Here is a 24,038-nt window from a genome sequence, read left to right as displayed (position 1 = left end):
TGCATACATGTAAGATCCTGCCAGGTAGGAAAAAAAATGGGGTTATCTGATGTGCTTAATGACAGAACTAAACATACATGTGTATTTTGCACATATACACAACATGACTGTTTAGAGGAGCCAAATGTGCATGCTACTCTGTCAATGATTTATAAAAAGTTTTGGTAAATAGAATGAAATGCTTCGCTCCCAGCCTACAAGTTTTGGACAGATGAAAAGAAATTTACTGAATATAAGTTATTTTCATTCACTACTGCTATTTATTTATTTACTGCAGTGTATTTGCTCATTTTGTTTTTCATCTTAGGTTTTGTCTGTTTAGTGGCCAGTGTGAACAATCACTTACACATTGCATGTATACAAACTTATATTCCAGTTCATCTCTTTAGGTTTTTGTTTCAGGTTTGTGCACTCTGTGCAAATAAGGGTGTGGCCTCCCTTTACTTTGAGCTGGACAATACATTTATATAGCTCCCCATAGCTGGGTGTCCATTAGTCAGGGTCTTGGTCCTGCTTGGCCCTTATTCACATTTACAACACTTGACATATGGTAAGGTTTTAATACTAGAGGTTAGGACAGCCCCAAATAGGGTCACCTTGACGTGGTGCGATGGCTTTTCTTTGTTTTTTTTAATCAAAATTATGTTAACTAAGTACCCTATGTTATTTTCCTGTACTATTGCTATTTATTTATTTACTGTAGGGAATTTGATTATTTTGTTTTTATCTTAGGTTTCCTATGTACAGTTAGGTCCAGGAATATTTGGACAGTAACACAAGTTTTGACATATTAGCTGTTTACCAAAACATATTCAAGATACAACATTCAAATGAACCCATAACATGTGGTCAAAGGAGCTCTCAATGGAAGAGAAACAGACTATCATTAGGCTGAGAAAAAGAAGAAATCCATCAGAAAGATAGCAGAAATGTTAGGAATGGCCAAATCAACAGTTTTTTACATTTTGTAAAAAAAAAAAAAAAAAGCTTAGAAACTCAAAAAGGCCTGGATGTCCACGGAAGACAACAATGATGGATGATCGTACAATCCTTTCCATGGTGAAGAAAAACCCCTTCACAACATCCACCCAAGTGAAGAACACTCTCCAGGTAGTAGGTATTTCAGTATCTAAGTCTACCATAAAGAGAATACTTCATGAGAGCAAATACAGAGGGTTCACCACAAGGTGCAAACCATTAATTGTCCTTACATATAGAAAGGCCAGATTAGACTTCACAAAAAAAATCTAAAGAAGCCAGCCTAGATCTGAAAAGCATTCTTTGGACATATTAAACTAAGATTAACCTTTACAAGAATGACGGGATGAAGAAAGTATGGAGAAGGCTTTGAACCACTCATGATCCGAAGTACACAATATCCTCTGTAAAACATGGTGGAGGCAGTACATGGCTTCCAATGCCACTGGTTAACTGGTGTTTATTGATGATATGACTAAAGATAGAAGCAGCCAGATGAATTCTGAAGTGTACAGGGAGATAGTTTCTGTTCAGATTCACCCAAAAATAGCAAGGTTGATTGGACGGCACTTCACAGTACAGATGGACAATGATCCAAAACATACTGCAAAAGCAAACCAAGAGCTTTTTAAGGCAAAGAAGTAGAATATTCTGAAATGGCCAAGTCAATCACCAGATCTCAACCCCATCGAGCAGCATTTCACATGCTTAAGACAAAATTTAAGGCAGAAAAAACAACAAACAAGCAACAACTGAAGTCGGCTGCAGTAAAGGTCTGGCAAAGTATCACAAAGGAGGAAACCCAGAGTTTGGTGATGTCCATGGCTTTCAGACTTCAGGCAGTCATTCACTGTCTGCAAATTATTCTCTACAAAGTATTAAAAATTAACATTTTATTTAAGGGAAAGTTAATTTGCCCATTTACTTTTGAGCCCCTGAAATGAGGAGGCTTTGTAAAAAAAATGGTTGATGTACAATGAAAAAAATATATTTTTGGACATGAAACTACATAGAAAAATGACACTAATATTCCCAAATGGAAAAATTATGTATCATAGAGGATACTCAAAAGACGCAAACATGACATTATGTTCCACAAACCATTAAGTTAAGGAGAACTAAGAGTATTTGTGACATGCAGAAGTAGTGCTGTTGCTTCAAAAACATCCAGAAACTATAAGAGTTAACACAGTCACAAGAGACAGGAAGTGTTTAGCAGAGCCCCAGGGGGATTGTGGGGAAATGGTTTATTAGTCTGGCTGGAGCCTAAGGGAAAGGTGGTGTGTGATCTGTATCTCACAGAAGGCAAGGGAACAGAATTCAGGTCAGGAGGGAAGCTAAACACAGGTCAGAAACTCCCTGAGCTAACAGTGTGGAGTATTATCGGGCAGAAAGATAAGGACTGGAAGGAATCATGTCACAGGGATCATCTCCCTCATCAAACCCTCCCCCCACCATCTCCATGCAGGATAAAGAATGCTGTGTACTATTGTGTCCTTGTGAAGGAAAAACCTGTGGTCGTGTATGCATAGAAGTGTACTACAAAGAGATCTAATCTGTGCTGAATTATGCTACTGTAGAGACTGACATTACTGTGCCTGCTTTAATAGACTGTACCGTGGTGAAGCCTGTTGCTTCAAAGAGTTAAATGGTACTGGCCATACTTGATTAAACTCCACTGTTCAACTGTTTATGAAGACTCTTGTCAGATGTGTCTGGTCAGCAAGTGAGTTCATTGAGTGCCTGAGAGAAGCTGCAGCCTATGGTTGCCCTGAGTAACAGTTCCCCCAGGATTCCAAAAAATTAATGAAACCTGTCTCGCCCTATCTGAACCTAGCGACTTTCATGTAACATATTTTACCCAAAATTTATCTTTATTGAAATAATTAAAAATGACATAAAATAAGTGAAAGTGCATACCATGAAAGCAAGGATTTAGTACAGCAATAGAATCAATAGTCAGGCACCTCTATAGGTCACAAATAAATAGTAACTAATTAAATCATCTAAATTACAAGGGAAGGAATCAACAGGTGGACAGTAAAGTGCTTAAAGTATATATATCAAAGCTCAAGCTACTTCTGCTAGGTAACAGTGCATCCCTTCAGCCTGTAAAGTGCAATCAGTATGATGTGCAAATCTGCATGTAACAGGGGTTCAATCACTGTGAGTTTGATCAAACTCACAGTGATTGTGGCCCTCATCTTTTCTGACACATGACAGCTGATTTCATCAGCTGACATGTGCCCCTAACAGCCGCGGGTGGAATCGCGATCCACCAGCGGTTGTTAACATGTTAAATGCCACTGTCAAACTCAGACAGCGGCATTTCACATGGCTCCGCCCATTGGCACCCTTGTCACATGATTGTGGGGCGCTGATAGGTGGCATGACAACCCGGGGTCTACAGGCGACCCCTATGATTCTCATAGCCGAACTGCTATGAGTGCCGCTCCGTGGCCGGCGCTCATAGCAGATGAGCATTTTTGCTACACATAGCAGGGCCGAAGCCCTGCTATGTGTAGCACAAGCGATTGGATGAGTGCAGCTTCTATTGAAGCCAGTAAAAAGGAAAAAAAAAAGTTTTAACAAATATTAAAAAAAATCTAAAAGTTTAAATCATCCTCCTTTTCAACATAAAAAAATAAAAACTACACGTACGTTTGGTATTGCCACATTCAGAAACGTCTGATCTACCAATATATAAAAATAATTAATTCGATTAGTAAACGGCGTAATGAGAAAAAAAATCAAAACGCCAGAATTAAATTTTTTTGCTCGCTGCAACATTGTAATAAAATGCAATAACGGGCGATCAAAACATCGTATCTACACCAAAATGGTATCAATAAAAACGTCAGCTCGGCGCACAAACAAATAAGCTAGCCCCAGATCCTAAAAATGGAGATGCTAGGGGTCTCAGAAAATGGCGCCTTTTTTTTTTTTTTTTTTTACAAACGTTGGATTGTTTTTTTCACCACTTAAATAAAAAAGAACATGTTTGGTATCTAAAAACTCGTAATGACCTGGAGAATCATAATGACAGGTCAGTTTTACTATGTAGTGAACGTGGTATAAAAAATATATATATATATACAGTATATTGTGGAATTGTACTTTTGTACTTGGAATTTTTTTCCCGTTTTTCAGTACAATATGGTAAAATCAGTGGTGTCGTTCAAAAGCTATATTGATGGAAAAATAAAAAAGTTATGGCTTTGCTGGGAAGAAGGGAGCAAAAAACGAAAAACACAAAAATGGAAAAACCCCAGGTGGTAAAGGGGATAAAGCAGTATTCCATTTATAACAGCATTTTACAATGCTGGATACCAATGGGGAATTTCACCCTCTTGGTTTCCAAGGCTTAAAAAATGCACTAAATCCCATAGTCCATGAGGCTCATCATTAAAACTGCCAGCGGGACAATCATTCACCCAACAATGATCAGTCCGGATTCACACAGTAGTATGCACATTTGGCTTCTCCGAATACTAATGTTAGGTGTAAACGTGTACAATAAACATGCATGTACAGCTGTATCAGACGGCACATGTATCAGCTGCTCAGACACTGCATCTGTGCTCCTTAAGATTGCAGCAAGCAGCTGCTACTCTCTGTACCTACCAGGTCCTACAGAATAACAATAATTGTAATTTTTTTTAATGTCATTTAAGTTCTGGCAATTTTCAATTTCTGACTCCCTAGGAGGAACTCAGATGTGTATAATAATACTTTTATTATATTTTAATCTATGAGGAAACATGATGGGGGAGGGGCACAAATGTTAAAACGTACTTGTATTGTACGGTTCAACCATCTTTACAATAAATAAGGTTATACATGTGAGGCCTTACGAACCGGTCACCTGCCAGTATCTGTAACAGATTGAAAAGTGCTACTGAATGCATGCAGTGTGTAGGAAACAGATGAAAGAATGGACCAGGTTCTGAGCAGAAATGTTGGAAAAGTTAGATTAGAGAGGTGTTGTGATAGACCCATCTAAAAACATGCGTTTAGCGTACACTTCAAATTGTGGAACACTTGGAATGAACCTGATTGTCTGGGTTAGAACATTCTAGACAAATAGTGCAGCATGAAAAAAACAACTTTGTTTACGTGTGAACCAATATCAGTGTAGCCATTTACATAAGGAAAACAAAGTTAATGGTCTAAAAAACAAATGTGTTGTGAAAACTTTTGGACTGGGATGTTTCTTTAAAATTTTCCATGTCAGGTGCTCAATAAAATTACATATTTTAGTAAAAAAAAAAGTGTTGTGTAGACAGACAAGTATGAATAAGTACACTATGAATAGGTTGGGCTGATAACCATTGGATAAACACACTAATGATAAAAGTGAAGAAATGTCCTTGCCGATAGGGTATTTTTTCTTAAAAAAAACACTTGTGTCACCCCTGGTAAGGAAAGGCAGACAGCCACAAACTTCAAAAGGTATCCAAGTCTATGTAATGCATGGTAGGCTTTCATTGATGAACTCCTAAAGAATGATGGTATTGAGAATGGCAAAATACTGGAATTAATGAGCACTGGATATCTGGTCAACCTTTAGAAGATGGACACCACCGCCATAGAATAACATAATTGTTTTTATATTTACTCAGAGATCTGACAGAACACTTAACTTATGCTTTTGGTCTTTTTTATGAGGCGCAGATAAATGTCAATACATTAAAGTAATACTACAGTGTGCTCCAGACAGGAATTAGTAAATTAAATAGTTAATATACAGATTAGAATGACAGAGTATAGAGCGAAACAAGAGGCTTTATATTTATCCATATTTATTAATTCAGGTGTTTATCTATTGTTTTTAGTTTGTGACATGTCACCGTGAGGAAATATATTTTAATAGACTTTGGAATATTGTTTAAATAAGGAGGATCTGAAAGTAAATGTGAAACGTTAATCAGGGTTTTATGGCTGCTCCCGGTGCCAAAAAGCAATCAGCAGGTTATAATTACACTGTAAATAAACAAAAGGCTGCGAGAGCTGAAAGGATCATCTCACCACAGTAGGATCCTGTGCTAAGACCACTTGACCTCCTATAAAGAGTACTAGCAATCATTTTCTGCCAGTAAGAGGTTTTTTTTTTGAGTGTATCAGAATCTGAACTAAAAAAATAATACTAAATAAAAAGAGAATCAATTTTGATTTTTTACTAATTAAAATACATTTTTGAAGTACTTTTCTATCAGAAGGATTTACGTGATGCCTGTGAGCCGCCAGTGATTGTCCTTCTTGCCTGTGAGCGGCGCTATCACTGGCGGCTCACAGGCATCACGTGACCCCCGGCTGCAGCCGGCTCTGACATCCACTGATGTCACGTCATGGTTCCGGCTGCAGCGGGGCGTGACTCAGTACTGCATTCCAAGGTGAGTGATGGGCTGTGGGCGGGGTTACCCTGCGCGCCACACCCAGCATCCACTGCACACTTTCTCTCTCTTCATTCATTGGGAAAACACGCGGTGGATGCTGGGTGTGACGTGCGGGGTAACCCCTCCCACAGCCCAGCATCCACCGCGGGGACCGCGTCACTGATGTCACGCCTCACTTGACGGGACATCAGAAGATGCTGCAGCCAGGGGTCACGTGATGCCTGTGAGTGGCCAGTTATGGCGCCGCTCACAGGCAAGAAGGACAAAGAGAGGTATTTACAAAAACCCTTATCTGAAGAGGGTAACTACATTGGGGGCATAGTAAAAAGCACTGGACATCTTATTTAACTGTCCTAATACCTATAGTAGGTCTAGCTGCTCCAATGATCACCTTCACTGTTTCAGGCGCTCCCACATTGTAGCACTTATCCTATACGAATGTTGTAATAATAGGGAATAATCACACTGAAAATGCTTCTCTGTGTGTATTTATTACCCATCTTTATGAAGTACCCTTCTTGTGATCAGGCAGCATTACAGGAGGTAAAAGGAAACACCAACAGAGAAGATTCTCTATTACCGCCCCCTTGGTTGTAGCAGAAATTTGCTTATTGGGTGCCCTGAACTTCAGAAGCCCAAATCTCAGCAAAGCAGTGGAGAACAAAAGTTTTAATCAGCACTTTTGCAACTTTTTATTGAGCTATACAGTTTATAATAAAAAATTTAGTGAAAGGTCCCTATTAAGTAGACATAGGTCGACTTCTTGGACTGTGAACTATTCAAAAGCTAAAACAATGATCTGCCTAAATCTGTGTGTCATCACAGATTTTCCTCTCAAAGTAATGCCAGGGTAGTATGGGGCGTGTTTTTATCTTTTAAATAGTCTCTTTGTTGCAAATGAGCAAAAGCCAGAAAATAATGTTATACACCCTGAATGCACCGCCCCATTCCAGTCATCTGGGCAGGGTTGCAGCACTGAGCATTCACGGCTGTGATTTTAATTTTTAAAAGTGAGGTTACAGCAGCAGACATGGTAATAGTGGTACATGGTACAGTGGTACAGTGGACATGGTAATAATATTGCACCAACAATGAATGTCGCAGAAGCAGGAAGCCACAACGCAATCTGAAAGGAAAATTAAATGAAGAAAACGCACAAAAAATTAAAAAATATATCAGAACTTCTGGTCACAAATGTTCTCCTTTTCCTCTTCTAATTTGTCGCATACTACAGTTGTAACCTTCTCTGTGTTTTTCAGGAAATCAGTCTTATGCCTCTTTCTAATGCTTAGGCCACGTCCGAATTTCACGTTCATGATATTTAACCATTACACACTGTGCAGAATTATTAGGCAACTGAGTATTTTGACCATTACATCATTTTTATGCAGATTTTCCAACTCTAATCTGTATAAACTTTACTGCTCATTGGATGAAGCAGATCAGGTGAGTTGTATTTGTATAATGAGGGAGGGTGAGGCCTAAGGATACAACACCCTTTATCAAGGTTTGCAGGTTTATTAGGTAGCTTATTTTCCTTAGGCAAAATGGGCCAAAATTTTTTTTAACTGACTTTGAAAAGCCTAAAGTAGTTACATATCTTACAGAGGGATACAGCACTCTCGAAATTTCTAAAATATTGGGGCGTGACAGACAGTGTAGAGATCATGGGTGCGACCACGACTGGGCCCCTGCGGGAGGGGGCTCACAGACACCATTTTCACCTGGATGTGTATCCTCGGACACACATTCAGGTGAAATGTATTGCGGCTCAGAGACCCACCGGCTTCCTGCGCTGCAATAGACGCCACTGGCCAATCAAAGGCAGGCAGCTAACGTTGGCTTGCCAGTGACACACTGAAGTCAGCTGCCAGTTACAGAAGAGGACACCACATATCGTGGGACAGGTGGAAGGTAAGTAGCATCGTTTGTTTCTTTTTACAATGGGGACATTATTCAATAATAGGGAAATTATACCAGAATGGGAACATTATACCAGAATGGGGGACATTATACCAGAATGGGGGTATAATACCAGAGTGGAGACATTATAAAAGAATGGGGAAGTTATACAAGGATGAGGGAAATTATACCAGGATGGGGGACATTATACCAGGATGGGGAACATTATATAAGAATGGAGGCATTATACCAGGAAGGGGCTCAGGATGGGGGAAAATGTTATAGCATGTGGCTCAGGAGCTACAAAGGCTCTTACTTCTGACCAACATGCAAATGAGGGCCCAGGTCCAAATTTTGCAGTGGGGCTGATCACATGCTAGTTACGTCACTGTTAACAGAACCATCAAAAGTTTTGTTGTAAATAGGGTCGCAAAAAACGAGTTGATAAAAAAAAGTTGCACATTAAATAGCAAAAGATTTGAGAAGAAGCAAACATGAAGCGACCAGGAATACATTATGCTCCAATGCTGTCATATTACAGAACTACAACCTCAGAAGTACAAGGTGTTCAGTGCTCACAGACATAGCCAAGGTAAGGAAGGCTGAAATCCAACCACAACTGAACAAGACACAGAAGTTAAAACATCAAGACTGTGCCAAGAAATATCTGAAGACAGATCTTTCAAAGATTTTATGGACTGATGACATGAGAGTCACTCTTGATAGACCATATGGATGGGCCCATGGCTGGGTAAGTAACGGGCACAGACCTCCACTTCAACCAGAAAAGGTTCAATTAGCTCATCTTTAATAATACTAGCCCATAGCAGTACCTCACCTTCACGCCAGCAAGGTGGAGGTGGGGTACTGCTATGGGCTGGTATTATTAAAGATGAGCTAGTTGGGCCTTTTCAGGTTGCAGACGGACTCAAAATCAACTCCAAAACTACTGCGGGTTTTTAAAAGGCATTTTCTTCAAGCAGTAGCATGACTTTTATGCAGGACAATGTTCAATTGCATACACTGAATTACTCCACTATTTGGCTGGCCAGTAAAGGCCTTAAAGATGAAACAATAATGACATGGCCCCTTTCTCACCTGATCTAAACCCTATTGACAACTTGTTGGCCTATCTTAAGGAAGCCCTCCAATTATTATTTTTTTTTACTAAACCGGTGTATATGTAGTGAAGTGTGTGTTAACATACTCACCTGCTTTCTCCGGGAACCAGAGAGGTTCTGCTCCTATTCTGAATGACATCACCGATCTTCAGAATCTCTGGGTCACATTGCGCTCTGGCTTTTACAACATAACCCTATGGAGCCTCAGAATGATGGCTATTGTAAAAGACAATAGAGTGAGACGGAATGTCTGAAAATCGGTGACTTCAATGAGAAGAGGAGAGGAACGGTGCTGGATTCCACATTACATACACATATGCACAGAATTAGTAAAAGAAAAAAAACCCTTCATGACAGGGTTCAACCCAACATTGTCCCCTGCTGGCGCTCATCGCAGTGCAAGCAGGAGACAATGATGACAGATGCATCCAGCACCCGGTGCTTGGGAACAACGCTAACTGTACTGCTGATTTCCAGGCGCCTGTATGTGTGATACTGATGTGGCACACGGTTGCCCCACAGGTAGACACGGAAACACGGATATCCACGGAAAAAACAGTACCGGAAATATCAGGACGTGTGAAACAGGCCGAACAATCAGAGTGGGCAACTATATTTGTTTATTTTCAACTTTTATTTCCTGATTAGTGTTTCTTTAAGTAGTACAACAGCTTTATCCAACAAATGAGTACTGTTTAAACAAAGCTGCTAGCCCCCTTATGTCATTGCTTGGAAAGAAAAGGTGCAGATTTGATTGACAGAAGGAGGGACTTACATCATGCAAGGTGCAACAAGAGTATAAATGGTGAATGTTTCTTACTTCTGTATGTCAGTTTGATACTTTATACTGATTAAAGAAATTTTACTCTGCTGTCATTCACAAGTGATCATCTTGGGAAAAGGATGACTAGTTAATGAGAGACAAAATAAACACATACTTCCAATCTCTGCATATAAGAATAACTGTTAACAATGGGAAGTAGCAGAGGCCAGTCACTAAGTGAGGAATTATCACCCTGTCCTGTCTTGTCAGTGATGGAGAAGAAGATGCAGTGGTGACTGACAGCAAGGAAAATAACATTGAAAAGCCTGACAGACAGTCCCAATATGTCCTCCCCTGATGCTTGCTACATGCGACCTCTCTGGTCTCTCCGCCTGAGATAGCTCATTCACTTTGTCATAACATGGCTCCCCATAGCAGTGGTAGCTACAGGGTATTTTGATCTTAAAAATGGAGATCTATGCAGATGACAAGAAAAGGTTTATGCAAGGTAAAAAATATAAAGAGTAAAGGTTATATATGTGTATATATACATATATACACACAGCGGGTGAAACAAGTATTGAAAACGGCACCAATTTTCTAAATAAATATATTTTTAAAGGTACTATTGACATGAAATTCTCATCAGATGTTGCTAACAACCCATCCAATCCACACAGGCAAATAAATCAAACCAAAAATGTCCATAAATTAAGTTATGTGTAATAATGAAAAATATTAAGATTTGAGAGTCCTCAGTGGTTGATACCTTTTAATGGCTAACTGAAAAGATGGTAACAGGTTGCAAGCTTTCGAGGCTACTCAGGCCTGTTCATCAGGCTAGTATAACACAAAATCTGAAGAGTCACATATTTATACACAATAGGACACAGAAATAATGCACTAGATGAGACAGGTAATGTTAAGCAGAGCTATTACTGTGGGAGAAAGATAAACAGTTCTGTCTGTAAATATTGGATTGGTTCATAGATAAGGATTGTTATGATGACCCCAAAGCTCTGAGGACCACATTCCTTAATTGATGTAGAATGACATAAATCCATGCGACACATTCATTCCTGCTCTGAAGGTGTCAAAGGTCACCATCAGTTTATATTCCCAAACTTTTCTGTCTCTCTGAGATTTGAAATTACCTTTTAATACCAATAATTTCATGTCTGTGATGTTGTGATCAGAGAAACAAAAATGCATCACCACAGGTAGATCTATTTTTTCTTCTTTTATTGTGTGGCGATGATGATTCAGCCTTGTCCTAAGTTTTTCCCTGTCTCTCCTACATACAAACCCCTTGATGGACATTTGGTGCATATAATTAAGTACACCAAATTAGATGTGATATAGCTAAAAGTACATGGGATATTGTAGTCCTGATCTGAGTTGGGTATCTTTATCTTGTCTGTGGTCATTATAAATGGACAGGTTTTACATTTTTTCTGGTTGCAGGGAAAGGTACCTGTAGCTGGTGGAGATGACAGGGAGCTTCTGACAATGATGCTTCTTAAACTTGGGGGCTGCCTGAAACACAGAAGTGGGGGGTCTGGAAATATGGATTGCAATCGGGCATCTTTTTGTAGTAAGGGTTGTAGTTTCCGTGCAACTCTCCTTAGCGTCTCTGGAAACTACAACCCTTACTACAAAAAGATGCCCGATTACAATCCATATTTCCAGACCCCCCACTTCTGTGTTTCAGGCAGCCCCAAATTTAAGAAGCATCATTGTCAAAAGCTCCCTGTCATCTCCACCAGCTAACTTCTGGGTTATGGCTTCAATCGTGCTCACTGGAACCTTCAGTAGTTTAGAAATTCTTCTGTAACCAATGCCATCAGTATGTTTTGCAACAATAAGGTTACAAAGGTCTTCAGACAGCTTACTGGTTTTACCCATCGTGAGATGTTTGTGTAGCACCTTGGTAATGAGACTCCTTTTTATAGGCCATCAGTTTAACCAGCTGATATTATATTATTTTTCACTAAGTGGCAGGATTGCTTTCTAATTACTGATAGATTTCAGCTGTAGTCATGAATTTCCATGGATTTTTACACCTTTTTTCTTCATGTATTCAATACTTTTTCCCTGTGTCATTTGTCATTATTACTCATAATTTAATTTATTGTCATCTATAGTTTGATTTCTTTGCCTGTGTGGTTTGTATGGGTTGTAAAGACATAAGGTGAGAAATTCATGTCAATAGCACCTTTAGAAACGCATATATTTATACTTAGAAAATTGGTGATGTGTTCAATACTTATTTCACAGGCTGTATATAATTTTTTTTGTCATGCGGCACACTACCAGTTGTAACATTTTATTTTTTTGCCACTATTTTGCAAAAACCAAGAAAGAGAATTTCAATGTAGACTGTGAAAACATTTATAGTGATGAAGTTAGACCTGACTATACCACGCCTCTCAAAAACTGATGAATATAATACCCAAATTGCCTCTTCAGCTAGCGAGAGGACTTGAACTCTATGGCGCCACCTACTGGAAGCAGAAATCCTACAAGACACAATCGACCCTTTAACGAATCTTGCAATATGACTTAGGATAATAGCCAAATCAGAATCTCAATTTGCAGACACGGTGTTTCGGGCTGTTGGCCCTCCTCAGTGCAAAGTATGAGAATTGATTTGGCTAGATGAGAGGCTCTAGACTGAGATCTAAGGGGGAACGTTTCTCCTTGTGGAGAGTGACATTCCAACTCTGGCATGTCAAGGTAAGGGGGCTTATTCGCCATGCAATGCTCCTCTAAGAAATTTTATATGCAAATTGCCTCTTCAGCAAGAGAGCGGACTTGATATATAATATCTACATTAATCTTATATTCAATGCAGCAGACATTTAATTAAAGTGGTATTTTCATCTCCAAGATCCTATCCCAATAAGTAGTAGGTGTAATGATAATAGTATTAACAAATACCTCCAATTAGAAATGTAGTATAGGTCTTCTGATTAGTTATGTCGCTTACCCCATGTGCAGGGCATTGCAGTAGCTTGGGGTGCTTTCACATTGCGGGGGCTTACGTCCAAACTCCCCGTAAAACGGGATTTGGGTTTATGTCAACATATGCTCTTTCATGCATAATTTTCGGGGGTATAAGCCTACTGGAGGTGTACTCTGTAGTCTGTTACGTCTGAGTGTCCGCTACCATTAGGTGTATACACCCAAAAATAATGCACAACAGAGCACAAGTTCTAGCATACACCCAAATCCCGACTCAATTTCCCTGACTCCAACTCCACGACCCCCCAGCACGGCCTCACTACTGAGCATGTACATAAAGTGCAGCACAGATTCATCTCAACTAAAAGCTGAGATCCTTAGATCAGGAACAGAACAGACATTTATAGGACATTTCATAACTTTCTCAAATTCTTATGAAAAACTTAACAGCACATACTGCATTGAACTACTGTACCCAATTTATCATATAATTTAGGAGTAGGAGTTGGTCCATATGATACAGACCCCACCAAAATGGACACCAACTCCACAACTCTGACTCCATGGCCCTGTTTGCTAATATTATTATTATTATTACACCTACTACATATTGGGATAGGATCTTGGAGATGAGACTACTCCTTTAAGGTTGATTAAAGTTAGGTTATTAGTTAGTTTTAAAGTTTCAAAATTTGGGTACTGATGAAATGCAGTTATTGGCCAGTAATGAATGTAATGAAAACAATAACAAAATAAATAAAAAGCCTTTCATCACGATTCTTGCCTTCCAGTGTATGGCAGCTGTGATTTACAAATAGGTTATAAACAGCCATTGACTGTGAATTTTAATAAGGGCTAATACATATACTTACCTCTATAGCCACACTTATGTCAGGAGAGCACAATTCCCAAGTACGAAGTCCATGCAGAACCTTCAGAAAGGAGTTTGTACGTATTCTGATAAATGGCTTTTCCTCAAGTTTTTCCAGCTTCTCTAAAATATTGTGAACTTTCCGGTTGTTCTTCAGAACAGGAGGAATCCTAGAAAGTAACATTATAAACCTGGAAAGTAGAATATATCAGAAAAGTTATTGGAAAGGCTGTTTTCCACGACTGATCGTAGCCAAAATATGAGGGAGAGATGTAAAAGCTGTTTTCTGTTAGATATCACTAAGGAATGGCCAAAATGTTTTATTCTAAACAGTTCAGGATAGGCGCTGAGAATGGAAATTCTAAGAGAATAAAGTCTAGACATTAGACAATTTTACATACATTATTGATAAGAATGAATACACAATAGCTACAGCAATACAGATAAACAGCACTACTATTTGTTTCAGGAAAGACAGCCAAGTCTTATCTATATGCACAGGGAGAACGTGATCACAAGCAAGGGAGTTCAGTGGCCCACCGTGCTCCATTTACAGATAAGTAACAAAGCACAAATGAACATAAAAATATACATATAACACATAGTATAAAACGAAATATAAAGAAAAGGAATTCCAATTAATACTTTGTAGAAATGAAACAAAAGTCTAATTAAAGGGGTTCGTCCATAATTAAACATTACAATTCTTTGGTAGATCATTCAATACATAACGATTTTTCACTTTCAGCCAATTAAACAATGTTCCTGTGTCTAGATATTGCTGTTGTACACTTTTTATAGTGCCCTCTGATTCATTTCATAACCTTATGTGGTAGTGGATAGGGATGCCCATATGTTCAGCCCCACCACCCCAGGTCCCTCTAATTTTAGAGTGAGAATACAAGCTAAAATCCATGTTTCTAAAGAGTGATCGGCAGTGCCATTTCCTCTGAGCCTTTCAAAGCTGCTTCAATTATTGTGGCTCTCAGGATTAATCTCAATACAGACCCCAGTCAGTTGAACCTACCAAACCATGGCAAAAACCCAAAGGTTAGCCTCAAATTTCTGATACAGGGTCCGCACAAAATACACCATCGATTTTTCTCATATAAAAATCCTCAGTGTGAATGGATCCTTAGACATGAGTAGTATCGTGATTTCTGTTATTGTGCAGGTCTGTCGGGATTAATCATCAATTTATTTGATTCACAGGTAACAAATTGAGTGATAGCAATAGCATGACAATCCTAAAGGAAGCAGAGAAGCAGCTTCTAGAAAAACAATTCACTTTGGTTGGCCCATACATTACTTCAAATTACTCTGACACCCATGTATGTGACAATCCTTGTGGACAATAGCATAGAAAAATACCAGTGGTCGCCATGACAAGAACATAACAGAGATATTGCACAAAATGTTCCAACATACTCTCTAGTGAAGGAGAATCCACTAAACATGAACTCCAATAACACAACATTAATGGTTTGTCCTTCTGTACAGTCAATGGAGTCTGACTGTTACAAGTGCATCTCACTAAATTAGAATATCGTCAAAAAGTTATTTTATTTCAGTTCAATACAAAAAGTGAAACTCATATATTATATAGAGTCATTACAAACAGAGTGATCTATTTCAAGTGTTTATTTCTGTTAATGTTGATGATTATGGCTTACAGCCAATGAAAACACACAAGTCATTATCTCAGTGACTTATATCAACAGCTTGAAAAATGATTTTAAAATCCAAAATGTTTGCCTACTAAAATGTATGTTCAGTAAATGCACTAACTACTTGGTCGGGGCTCCTTTTGCATCAATTACTGCATCAATGCGGTGTGGCATGGAGGCGATCAGCCTGTGGCACTGCTGAGGTGTTATGAAAGCCCAGGTTGCTTTGATGGCAGCCTTCAGCTCGTCAGCTGTGTTGGGTCTGGTGTCTCTCATCTTCCTCTTGACAATACCCCATAGATAAGGTCAGGCGAGTTTGCTGGCCAATCAAGCACAGTGATACTGTTGTTTTTAAACCAAGTATTGATACTTTTGGCAGTGTGGACAGGTGCCAAGTCCTGCTGGAGAATGAAATTTCCATCTCCAAAAAGCTTGTCGTCAGAGGGAAGCATGAAGTGCTCTAAAATTTCCTGGTAGACGGCAGCGCTGACTTTGGTCTTGATAAAACACAGTGGACCTACACCAGCAGATGACATGGCTCCCTAAACCATCACTGATTGTGGAAACTTCACACTAGACCTCAAGCAGCTTGGATTGTGGCCTCTCCACTCTTCCTCCAGACTCTGGGACCTTGATTTCCAAATGAAAATTGGAACTCTGGGATCTTGTGGAGTGTGTCAATGACTGCCTTCTGGACATCTGTCACGTCAGCAGTCTTCCCCATGATTGTGGAGCCTACTGAAACAGACTAAGGGACCTTTTTAAATGCTTAGGAAGCCTTTGCAGGTGTTTTCTGTTAATTATTGTAATTTACTGAGATAATGACTTTTGTGTTTTCATTGGCTTTAAGCCATAATCATCAACATTAACAGAAATAAACACTTGAAATAGATCACTCTGTTTGTAATGACTCTATATAATATATGAGTTTCACTTTTTGTATTGAAGAACTGAAATAAATAAACTTTTTGATGATATTCTAATTTAGTGAGATGCACCTGTAGTATAGCAATAAAACAGCTAATCGAGGGGAGGTACAGTGCCAAACATCGGACTCTATCGATCTGAAATTGATGGTCTATCCTAAACATATTATCAATATTGTGATCTAGGAACCACCCAATCAGTCTCTGTATTTGTGTACATAAAGCTCAGTACTATATCATGGTCAATGATGCAGCTTTTTAATATGTTTGATTTCCTCATCATTTTTTACATTTCTTATAGATCATAGAGAATAAGAATTTACAGCATAGACTGGTAATCCATCCTAACAATAGTGCAGGGCTCATAAACTGAATCAAATACCTATCTGGACTTATCTCAGCAGATTGTGATCCAGAAGACTTTTAAGCCTCTAGATGTAAATTCGAATGTTTCAATTCATTGACAACAAATCTTTAATGAAGCACTCAATTTTTTTTTTACACCTGGTTTCCTATCACACTCTGCTATTCTCTTACATATAAAGTACTTACTTTGATGCACTTTCAATCCCTGTTTTCTGCTCTTCAGAATCTATCAAGAATTTCAGATTTCACTCTGCTTCTCTATACTCCATGCTCTGCTATAAATCCCATGTTACATCAGCACAGCATCATCTTTGTCTGCTGTGGTAACAGTGTGCTTATCCTCTCCTCTATATTATCCGAAATGAGCTAACAAATTATCAGTATACAGTCAGGGAGGCTGAACTGTGATCTCCTTCATTATAACTGTGTGACAATAGCTGTGCAATTATCATCATCAACTGTGATATTTGCTCTTCTCCTACCCTATGGAGAACGTGTGGTAAATTTCATGCATGTACGTCACACAGACAGTTCCATTGTCTGTGATGGTGACGTCCATAAAGCCATGTCATTCCCAGGGAATCACAATGGGGTGACATGCCCTAACTGTTGAGAAGAATACCATGAATTTCCAGAAAGAAGGGTTCAATTACACAAGGTAATACGACCCAAATTGTGGTCCTACACAAAAGGTGGTCCAATAAAGTATTGCCTAAGGGGGGTGAATACAACTGCACGTCACAGTTTTCAGATTTATATTTTTAAAGTATTTAGAAAACCATGTATCATTTCCTTTACACTTTACAAAAACTTGCTACTTTGTGTAGGTATATCACAAAATCCAAACAAACACTTAGTGTTGTGGGTGTAATGTGAAAAAAATGTGTAAAAATATGTATGCATAGGGACTAATACCAGACTTTTTCAATTAATAGAAAATTTACATACCAATTCCTGGTGTCTGTGTAGTCTTTTTCTTCCTTTACATGGTGATACGCTTTTCGCATTTTCTCCATATCTTGACGGAAATTAGTGATGGTATTTAAAGATCGATATTTTTGGGTGTTAAACTCTTGACGTCTCCTATATAGAAGTGAGCAGTGTTACATAAAAAGGTGTGACAGACGCAGAGTACACGGTATAAATGTGCTTGTTCAAGAAATAACAGATAGCAGTTAATACAGCACATCAAGTTCAGCGAAATATCAATAGTCATTTCTTATTGGATGTAAACTTGAACTTGCCTTTCCATAACTTCCACCTTATCATGTAAGTAGATATCTGCTTCATCAGACACTTCAAAGAATGTTTCCCTCATCTCTGAGGACAGATTGCTTTTCTTCCTTATGAAGAGGTTTGTAGAAGACAAACGAGGGGCCGGAGAACTGTCATGGTACAGTAATATATGAAATTGATAAAACATGGCAAACCATTAGCCTTGAAAATACAACAAAGTGTACTATAGTTCATGCAATATAAAGGACACATAGTAGTGTTTCTGAATTCAGGTACTATCAAACCATGGCCAGTCAATCAAAGTCTATCATGGCATAATATTGCATTTGTATAACACATGCTATTGCAAATAGATGTATTATTTATTAATGCTAAACTACTCCAGAATAGACATGTTGTATTTTATCCACGTTGGACATTTTTTCAATCTCTACATCTTAGGTGGAGTGCTACAGATGTAATAATTTACATTTTTTTGGGCTGATCACAAGATATTAGAATACGTACCACAGGTGAAATAAGTACTGAACACATCACCAGTTTTCTAAGTAAATAATTTCATATCAATAGCACCTGTAGAAATATATCACCAGATGTCGGTAACAAACCATCCAATCTACACAGGCAAAAAAATAAAACCGCAGATGTTCATAAATTAAGTTGTGTGTAATAATGAGACGTGACACAGGGAAAAAGTATTGAACACGCTTACTGAAATTTATAAAAGCCTTTGTTGGTGATAGCAGATTCAAGATGCCTTCTGTATGGAGAAACTAGTCGCATGCATTGCACAGGTGTGATTCTGGCCCATTTTTCCACACAAACACTCTTCAAATCCTGATGGTTGTTTCATCTTCATCTTCCTGGTAGAGGGAAGCAATTTTATTTTCCAAGAATGTCTCAGTAAATTTTTCCATTCAACCTTCTTTTAGTTATATGAAGATTGCCAGTGCAGTATGCCGAAAAACAACCCCACATCATGTTTCCACCTCCAAACTTCACTGTTGGTATGGTGTTTTTGAAGTGATGTGCAGTGCTTTTTGGCCTAAAAACATGGTGTGCATTATGGCATCCAACGAGTTAAATTTTGGACTTATCTGACCAAACAATATTCTCACAGTATTTGACAGGCTTGTCTAAATGTTGTTGAGCAAACTTTAAACGCATTTGAACATGCTTTTTGTTCAGAGTGGTGAGCGTGCAATACAGGCCATGGAGGTTGAGTGCATTACTTAATGTTTTCTTTGAAACAATTATACCTGCTTATTAAAGGTTCTACTGTAGCTGTCCACAGGTGGTCCTTGGCTTTTGGGCAATAATCTTTTTCACTCCTCTCTCTCAAATCCAGCGAGGAGCACCTGGTTGTAGCCGGTTTATGGTGAAATGATGTTCTTTCCAATTCTGGATTATGGCCCCAAAATTGCTCCCTGGAACCTTAAGTAGTTTAGAAACTCTTCTGTAACCAATGCCATCAGTATATTTTGCAACAACAAGGTTGCAAAGGTCTTGAGACAGCCCACTGATTTTACCCATCATCAGATGTTTCGTGTGTGGCATCTTGGTAATGAGACACCTTTTTATAGGCCATCAGTTGAACCAGCTGATACTATTTTTCACTAAGTGGCAGGAATGCTTTCTAATTACTGATAGATTTCATCTGGTGCCATGACTTTCTATGGCTTTTTGCATCTCTCTTTCTTCATGTGTTCAATATTTTTCCCCTGTGTCATTTCTCATTATTACACATAAGTTCATTTATGGACATCTATGGTTTGATTTCTTTGCCTGTGTGAATTGGATGGGTTGTTACCGACATCTGGTGAGCATTTCATGTCCATAGCACCTTTAGAAATATATTTTCTTAGAAAATTGGTGAAGTGTTAAATACTTATTTCACCCGTTGTATCATGTACAATGCTGTGCAAAAGTTTTAGGCAGGTCTGGAAAAGATGCTGCAAAATAAGAATATTTTCAAAATTAGAAGCGTTATAATTTATTTTTTAGCAATTACGAAACTGCAAAGTGAATGAATAAATGAGAAATCTGAATCAAATCACTATTTGGCATGACCACACTTTGCCTTCAAAACAGCATCAATTCTTCTAAGTACACTTGCACACATTCAGGGATTTTGTAAGATTATAGTCAGGAGTATGAGTAACCAATTATACCAGACCAGTAAAAAGTATCATTATTTTCATTTTTAGATATAAATACAGTCATTGGCTGAAATAGATATACCTGTGTTGGAGACTTAAAAAATGGTGAGGAACAGCCAAACTCAGCTACAAATGTGCTTTATTGAAAACTATTTTATGGCACGGGTCATACACCATGGCAATACTGAGCACAGCAACAAGACACATGATAGTTATACTGCATCAGCAAGGTCTCTCCCAGGTTGAGATTTCAAAGCAGATTGGGGTTTCAAGATGTACCATTCAAGCTCATTTGATGAAGATACCAGAAATGAGCAACGATGAGGACTGTAGACAAAGTGGTCGGCCAAGGAAACTTAGTTCAGCAGATGAAAGATGCAACATGCTTATTTCCCTTCTAAAGAAGATGATGTCCAGGACACCATGAGCTCAGAACTGGCAGCAACCAGTGGAACCCAGTTACACCCATCTACTGATTGGAGAAGTCAGGTCAGAAATGGGGATCTTGGAAGAATTGCGGTCAAAGAGTCATTCCTCCTACATGGAAACAAGACCAAGGCACTCAACAATGCACAAAAACATAGGAACTTTGGTGAAGAAAAATGGCAGGAGGTGCTCTGGACTGATGTGTCAAAATTTTAAATATATTGGTATAACAGAAGGCAGTTTTCTCTCAGAAGGGCTGGAGAGTGGTTTAATAATGAGAGTCTGCAGGCAACAGTGAAGCAGTGGAGGTTCCTTGCAAGTTTTGTGGCTGCATTTCAACAAATGTAGTTGATAATTTGTCAGGATTAATGGAGTCCTCAATGCTGAGAAATACAGGCAGGTACTTATCCATCATGCAATATCATCAGGGGGAGGCATTTGATTGATTCCAAATGTATTCTGCAGCAGGACAATGACATCAAACATACAGTTAATACCATTAAGAGATGTCTACAGCATAAAGTAGAACAATGAGTGCTTGTAGTGATGATATAACCCCACAGAACATTGATCTTAAAATTGTTGAGTCTGTCTGGGATTACATGCAGAAGCCTACATCCACAGAAGATCTGTGGTTAGTTCTCCAAGATGTTTGGTATCAACTTCCTGCCGAAATCCTTAAAAATCTGTGAGCAAGTGTACCTAGAGGAATTGATCCTTTTTTTTTTTTAAGGCAAAGGGTGACACCAATTGATTTAGATATCCCACTTTGCCCAATCACTTTGCATTTTGTTAACTGATAAATAATTCATACATTCCAGTATTCTTTCCAGATGTACCTAAAACTTTTGCACAGCACTGTACATTAAAGTTGAATTCTATATTTATTTATTTTTATTTTCTTTCTACGGCTATGTCCATTCATAACCTTTTTTGAATTGGGTTAAGTTCTACAATCTCTCATGATTAATGTGTTTTTTAATGTTCGTCTATGTGTGACAAATGATTGAAAGATAACATTCATTGGATGTATAAATATTTTCTCGTCAGCATAACATCATTAACGCAACACATCTTGGTACATGGAATATTAAGCAACTGGTAGGCGTCGGTCTGGTTCTGGATTCGAAATGGGTCCAGGACCTTCTGTGGTCTCCCATTTCAGTCCAGGCAGGGCTGATGCTGCTCAGCATCGTCATCAGCCCCAATGCCTAGCTGGTCCACGAGACATACAGATTGTCTCCCATGTATTGGCACCTAGCAAGGTTAAGCATAGGTTGCAGAGGGAGACACGGTGCTTGGAGTTTAAGTCCAGAATTCGCCGTACTGAGCATGCCCGTGACTTGGCGGATCGTGATTGGTGGTTTAGCACCCACCTGACCCGGTGAACTGGCACCGCCTGATTAGTCCACGGGTAAAGTCACCAATGGCGCGTCGGTGGGCAGGGCTTAGTCTTTAAAAGGCCCGCCCACAAACATGGCGGCGCGCTCGGATCATTGAGCATGATGGTGTTGTGTGGACGACTTGCTCCACGTGTAGTTTCCTCAGGCAGGTCTAGTGAAAGTAGGCAGGCTAGTGAAAGTAGGCAGGTAGCTTCGCCTTGCAGTCTGGCTCTGTCAGAGGGGGTCGCCTTACACCCCGAGCAGCCTGCAGATGTCCTACTCCTGTAGACACCTGTGGTCCACGTGGAGAAATACTCCTCTGTCCGGTAGCACGCTGGCAGAGGGCAAGTACCCGTCGGCGTGAGTCACACACGCATCTTAGCGCCAACTCCTACTGGTAGCGCCTGTATCGAAGACAGGGCTACTGCTTTTCCCTCGGTCACACGTCTCCCTGTGGTTCTTGGAGATTGTGTGAACCGCTGAAATCCGCTCCGTGTGCTTTAACACGGAGTGGGTTATCAGTTAAGTAGGTGCTATCCCGGACGCTCTTCTCCCGTGCAGTTAACGGAGATAGAGCGAACCGCTATACCCGTTCCTGTGTGCAGAAACACGGAAGGGTTTAACATTTAAGTTTGTCGCTTTCCTTTCCACCCGGAAAGTGTTCGGCAGCAGTCCACCAGGCTGCATTGCGGACCCCGGGGTCGGTTGCGTTCCATTTATTAAAGTTGTTTGCAACCGCCCTCCTAACAGCAACTTTCCAAATTATTTCTAGCTGCTGTAGAGTCTTTTTAAATCCTTCACATAAGTTGTCCTGCTACTTCTCGCATAGACAGCATAATGCCTTGTGCTGTGCCTACTCATTTTGCTCTCCATCTCTCTTGTCTCAGTATTAGAGGAGGCAGCCTTTAGACTTTAGAAAGGAAAGATCTCTCAGACTGTACAATATCTAAGTGTAGAAAGCACATGCTGGTGGATTCAGGGGGAAATCCACAAGCGCTATGTATGCAGACGGAGAGAGAGAGCACTCATAGCAGACTCTTGGGGGGGTGAGGGGAATCACACACTCCTCCCCATCAATATCTATTAGTACAAGGAAGAAGATCCCTCATGGACCGTAGAAGGATAAATTAGTACAAGAGTGAAGAGGTTTTGATATGACAGCTAGAAAAGTCATTAGCATCCTGGACACATAGAATTCACATCCTTCTTGTATTACTGAGAAGGATTCATGTACATGAGAAAAGGCTGAAACTGAGACTTCGTTTCAAACTGCATGTTAGGGGGTCTTGAAATAAGAGAAGCCATGGAGATCGCTATCTGAAACTTTTTTAAGCCCTTCCTGAGATCTGACATCCATACAAATTGGGTGCGGATGTATAGAGCGGGCTCAGAAGCTGAGCCTGCACCATACTCGGCAGATGCTGTCAGTGTTATAGAAGAAATCGTTAAGAAATGGCTGTGTTATAGAAGAAATCGTCAAGAAATCAGACAATCGCAGGTTCACGTCACGGGGGTCTAAAAAAATATACAAAAAAAAATATTAAAAGAACTAAAAAAAAGAAAAACAAAAAATTTGAGTCGCCTTCTTCACCACCATTAAAAATATAGACATAAGCAGAGGTAATTACACAGTTAACTTGGAAAGGACAGGAAGATTGGGCCTTAGCATCTCTGGATGCTGCTAAGGCATTTGATTCGGTTGAGAGGGCCTACCTTGAGAAGGCACTTCTATGATTTGACTTTGGACAAGGCTTCAGAAGATGGATTGCAGTCTTGTATCGATCTCCAAAAGCCAAGGTCCTAATTAATGATTTTATAACCGCATCAATTCTCTTGGAGAGAGAGACCAGACAAGGATGCCCTCTTCCACCCTTTTGTTTG

The 24,038-nt window shown here is 39.4% G+C and overlaps 1 protein-coding gene across 3 annotated transcripts in view; it reads right to left on the bottom strand.

Moving 5' to 3' along the window:
* Positions 1 to 24,038, bottom strand: part of CCDC60 (coiled-coil domain containing 60) — a 277,795-nt gene that overhangs the window by 3,699 nt on the left and 250,058 nt on the right. For all 3 annotated transcript variants that reach the window (XM_073676397.1, XM_073676398.1, XM_073676399.1), the window contains 3 exons: positions 18,199 to 18,339; positions 17,903 to 18,037; positions 13,997 to 14,186 (listed from right to left, as the gene is read on the bottom strand). In XM_073676397.1, coding sequence (XP_073532498.1) covers positions 13,997 to 14,186; positions 17,903 to 18,037; positions 18,199 to 18,339 — 466 coding nt within the window. The remainder of the gene's footprint in view (positions 1 to 13,996; positions 14,187 to 17,902; positions 18,038 to 18,198; positions 18,340 to 24,038) is intronic.

This window comes from Phyllobates terribilis, unplaced genomic scaffold (genome assembly GCF_046119375.1).
Source record: "Phyllobates terribilis strain yellow unplaced genomic scaffold, ASM4611937v1 Scaffold_1__5_contigs__length_1240528914, whole genome shotgun sequence".
In the NCBI taxonomy this organism is placed as follows: Eukaryota; Metazoa; Chordata; class Amphibia; order Anura; family Dendrobatidae; genus Phyllobates; species Phyllobates terribilis.
The sequence above is the reverse complement of the archived record's forward strand: the minus strand, read 5'-3'. Positions and strand labels throughout refer to the sequence as shown.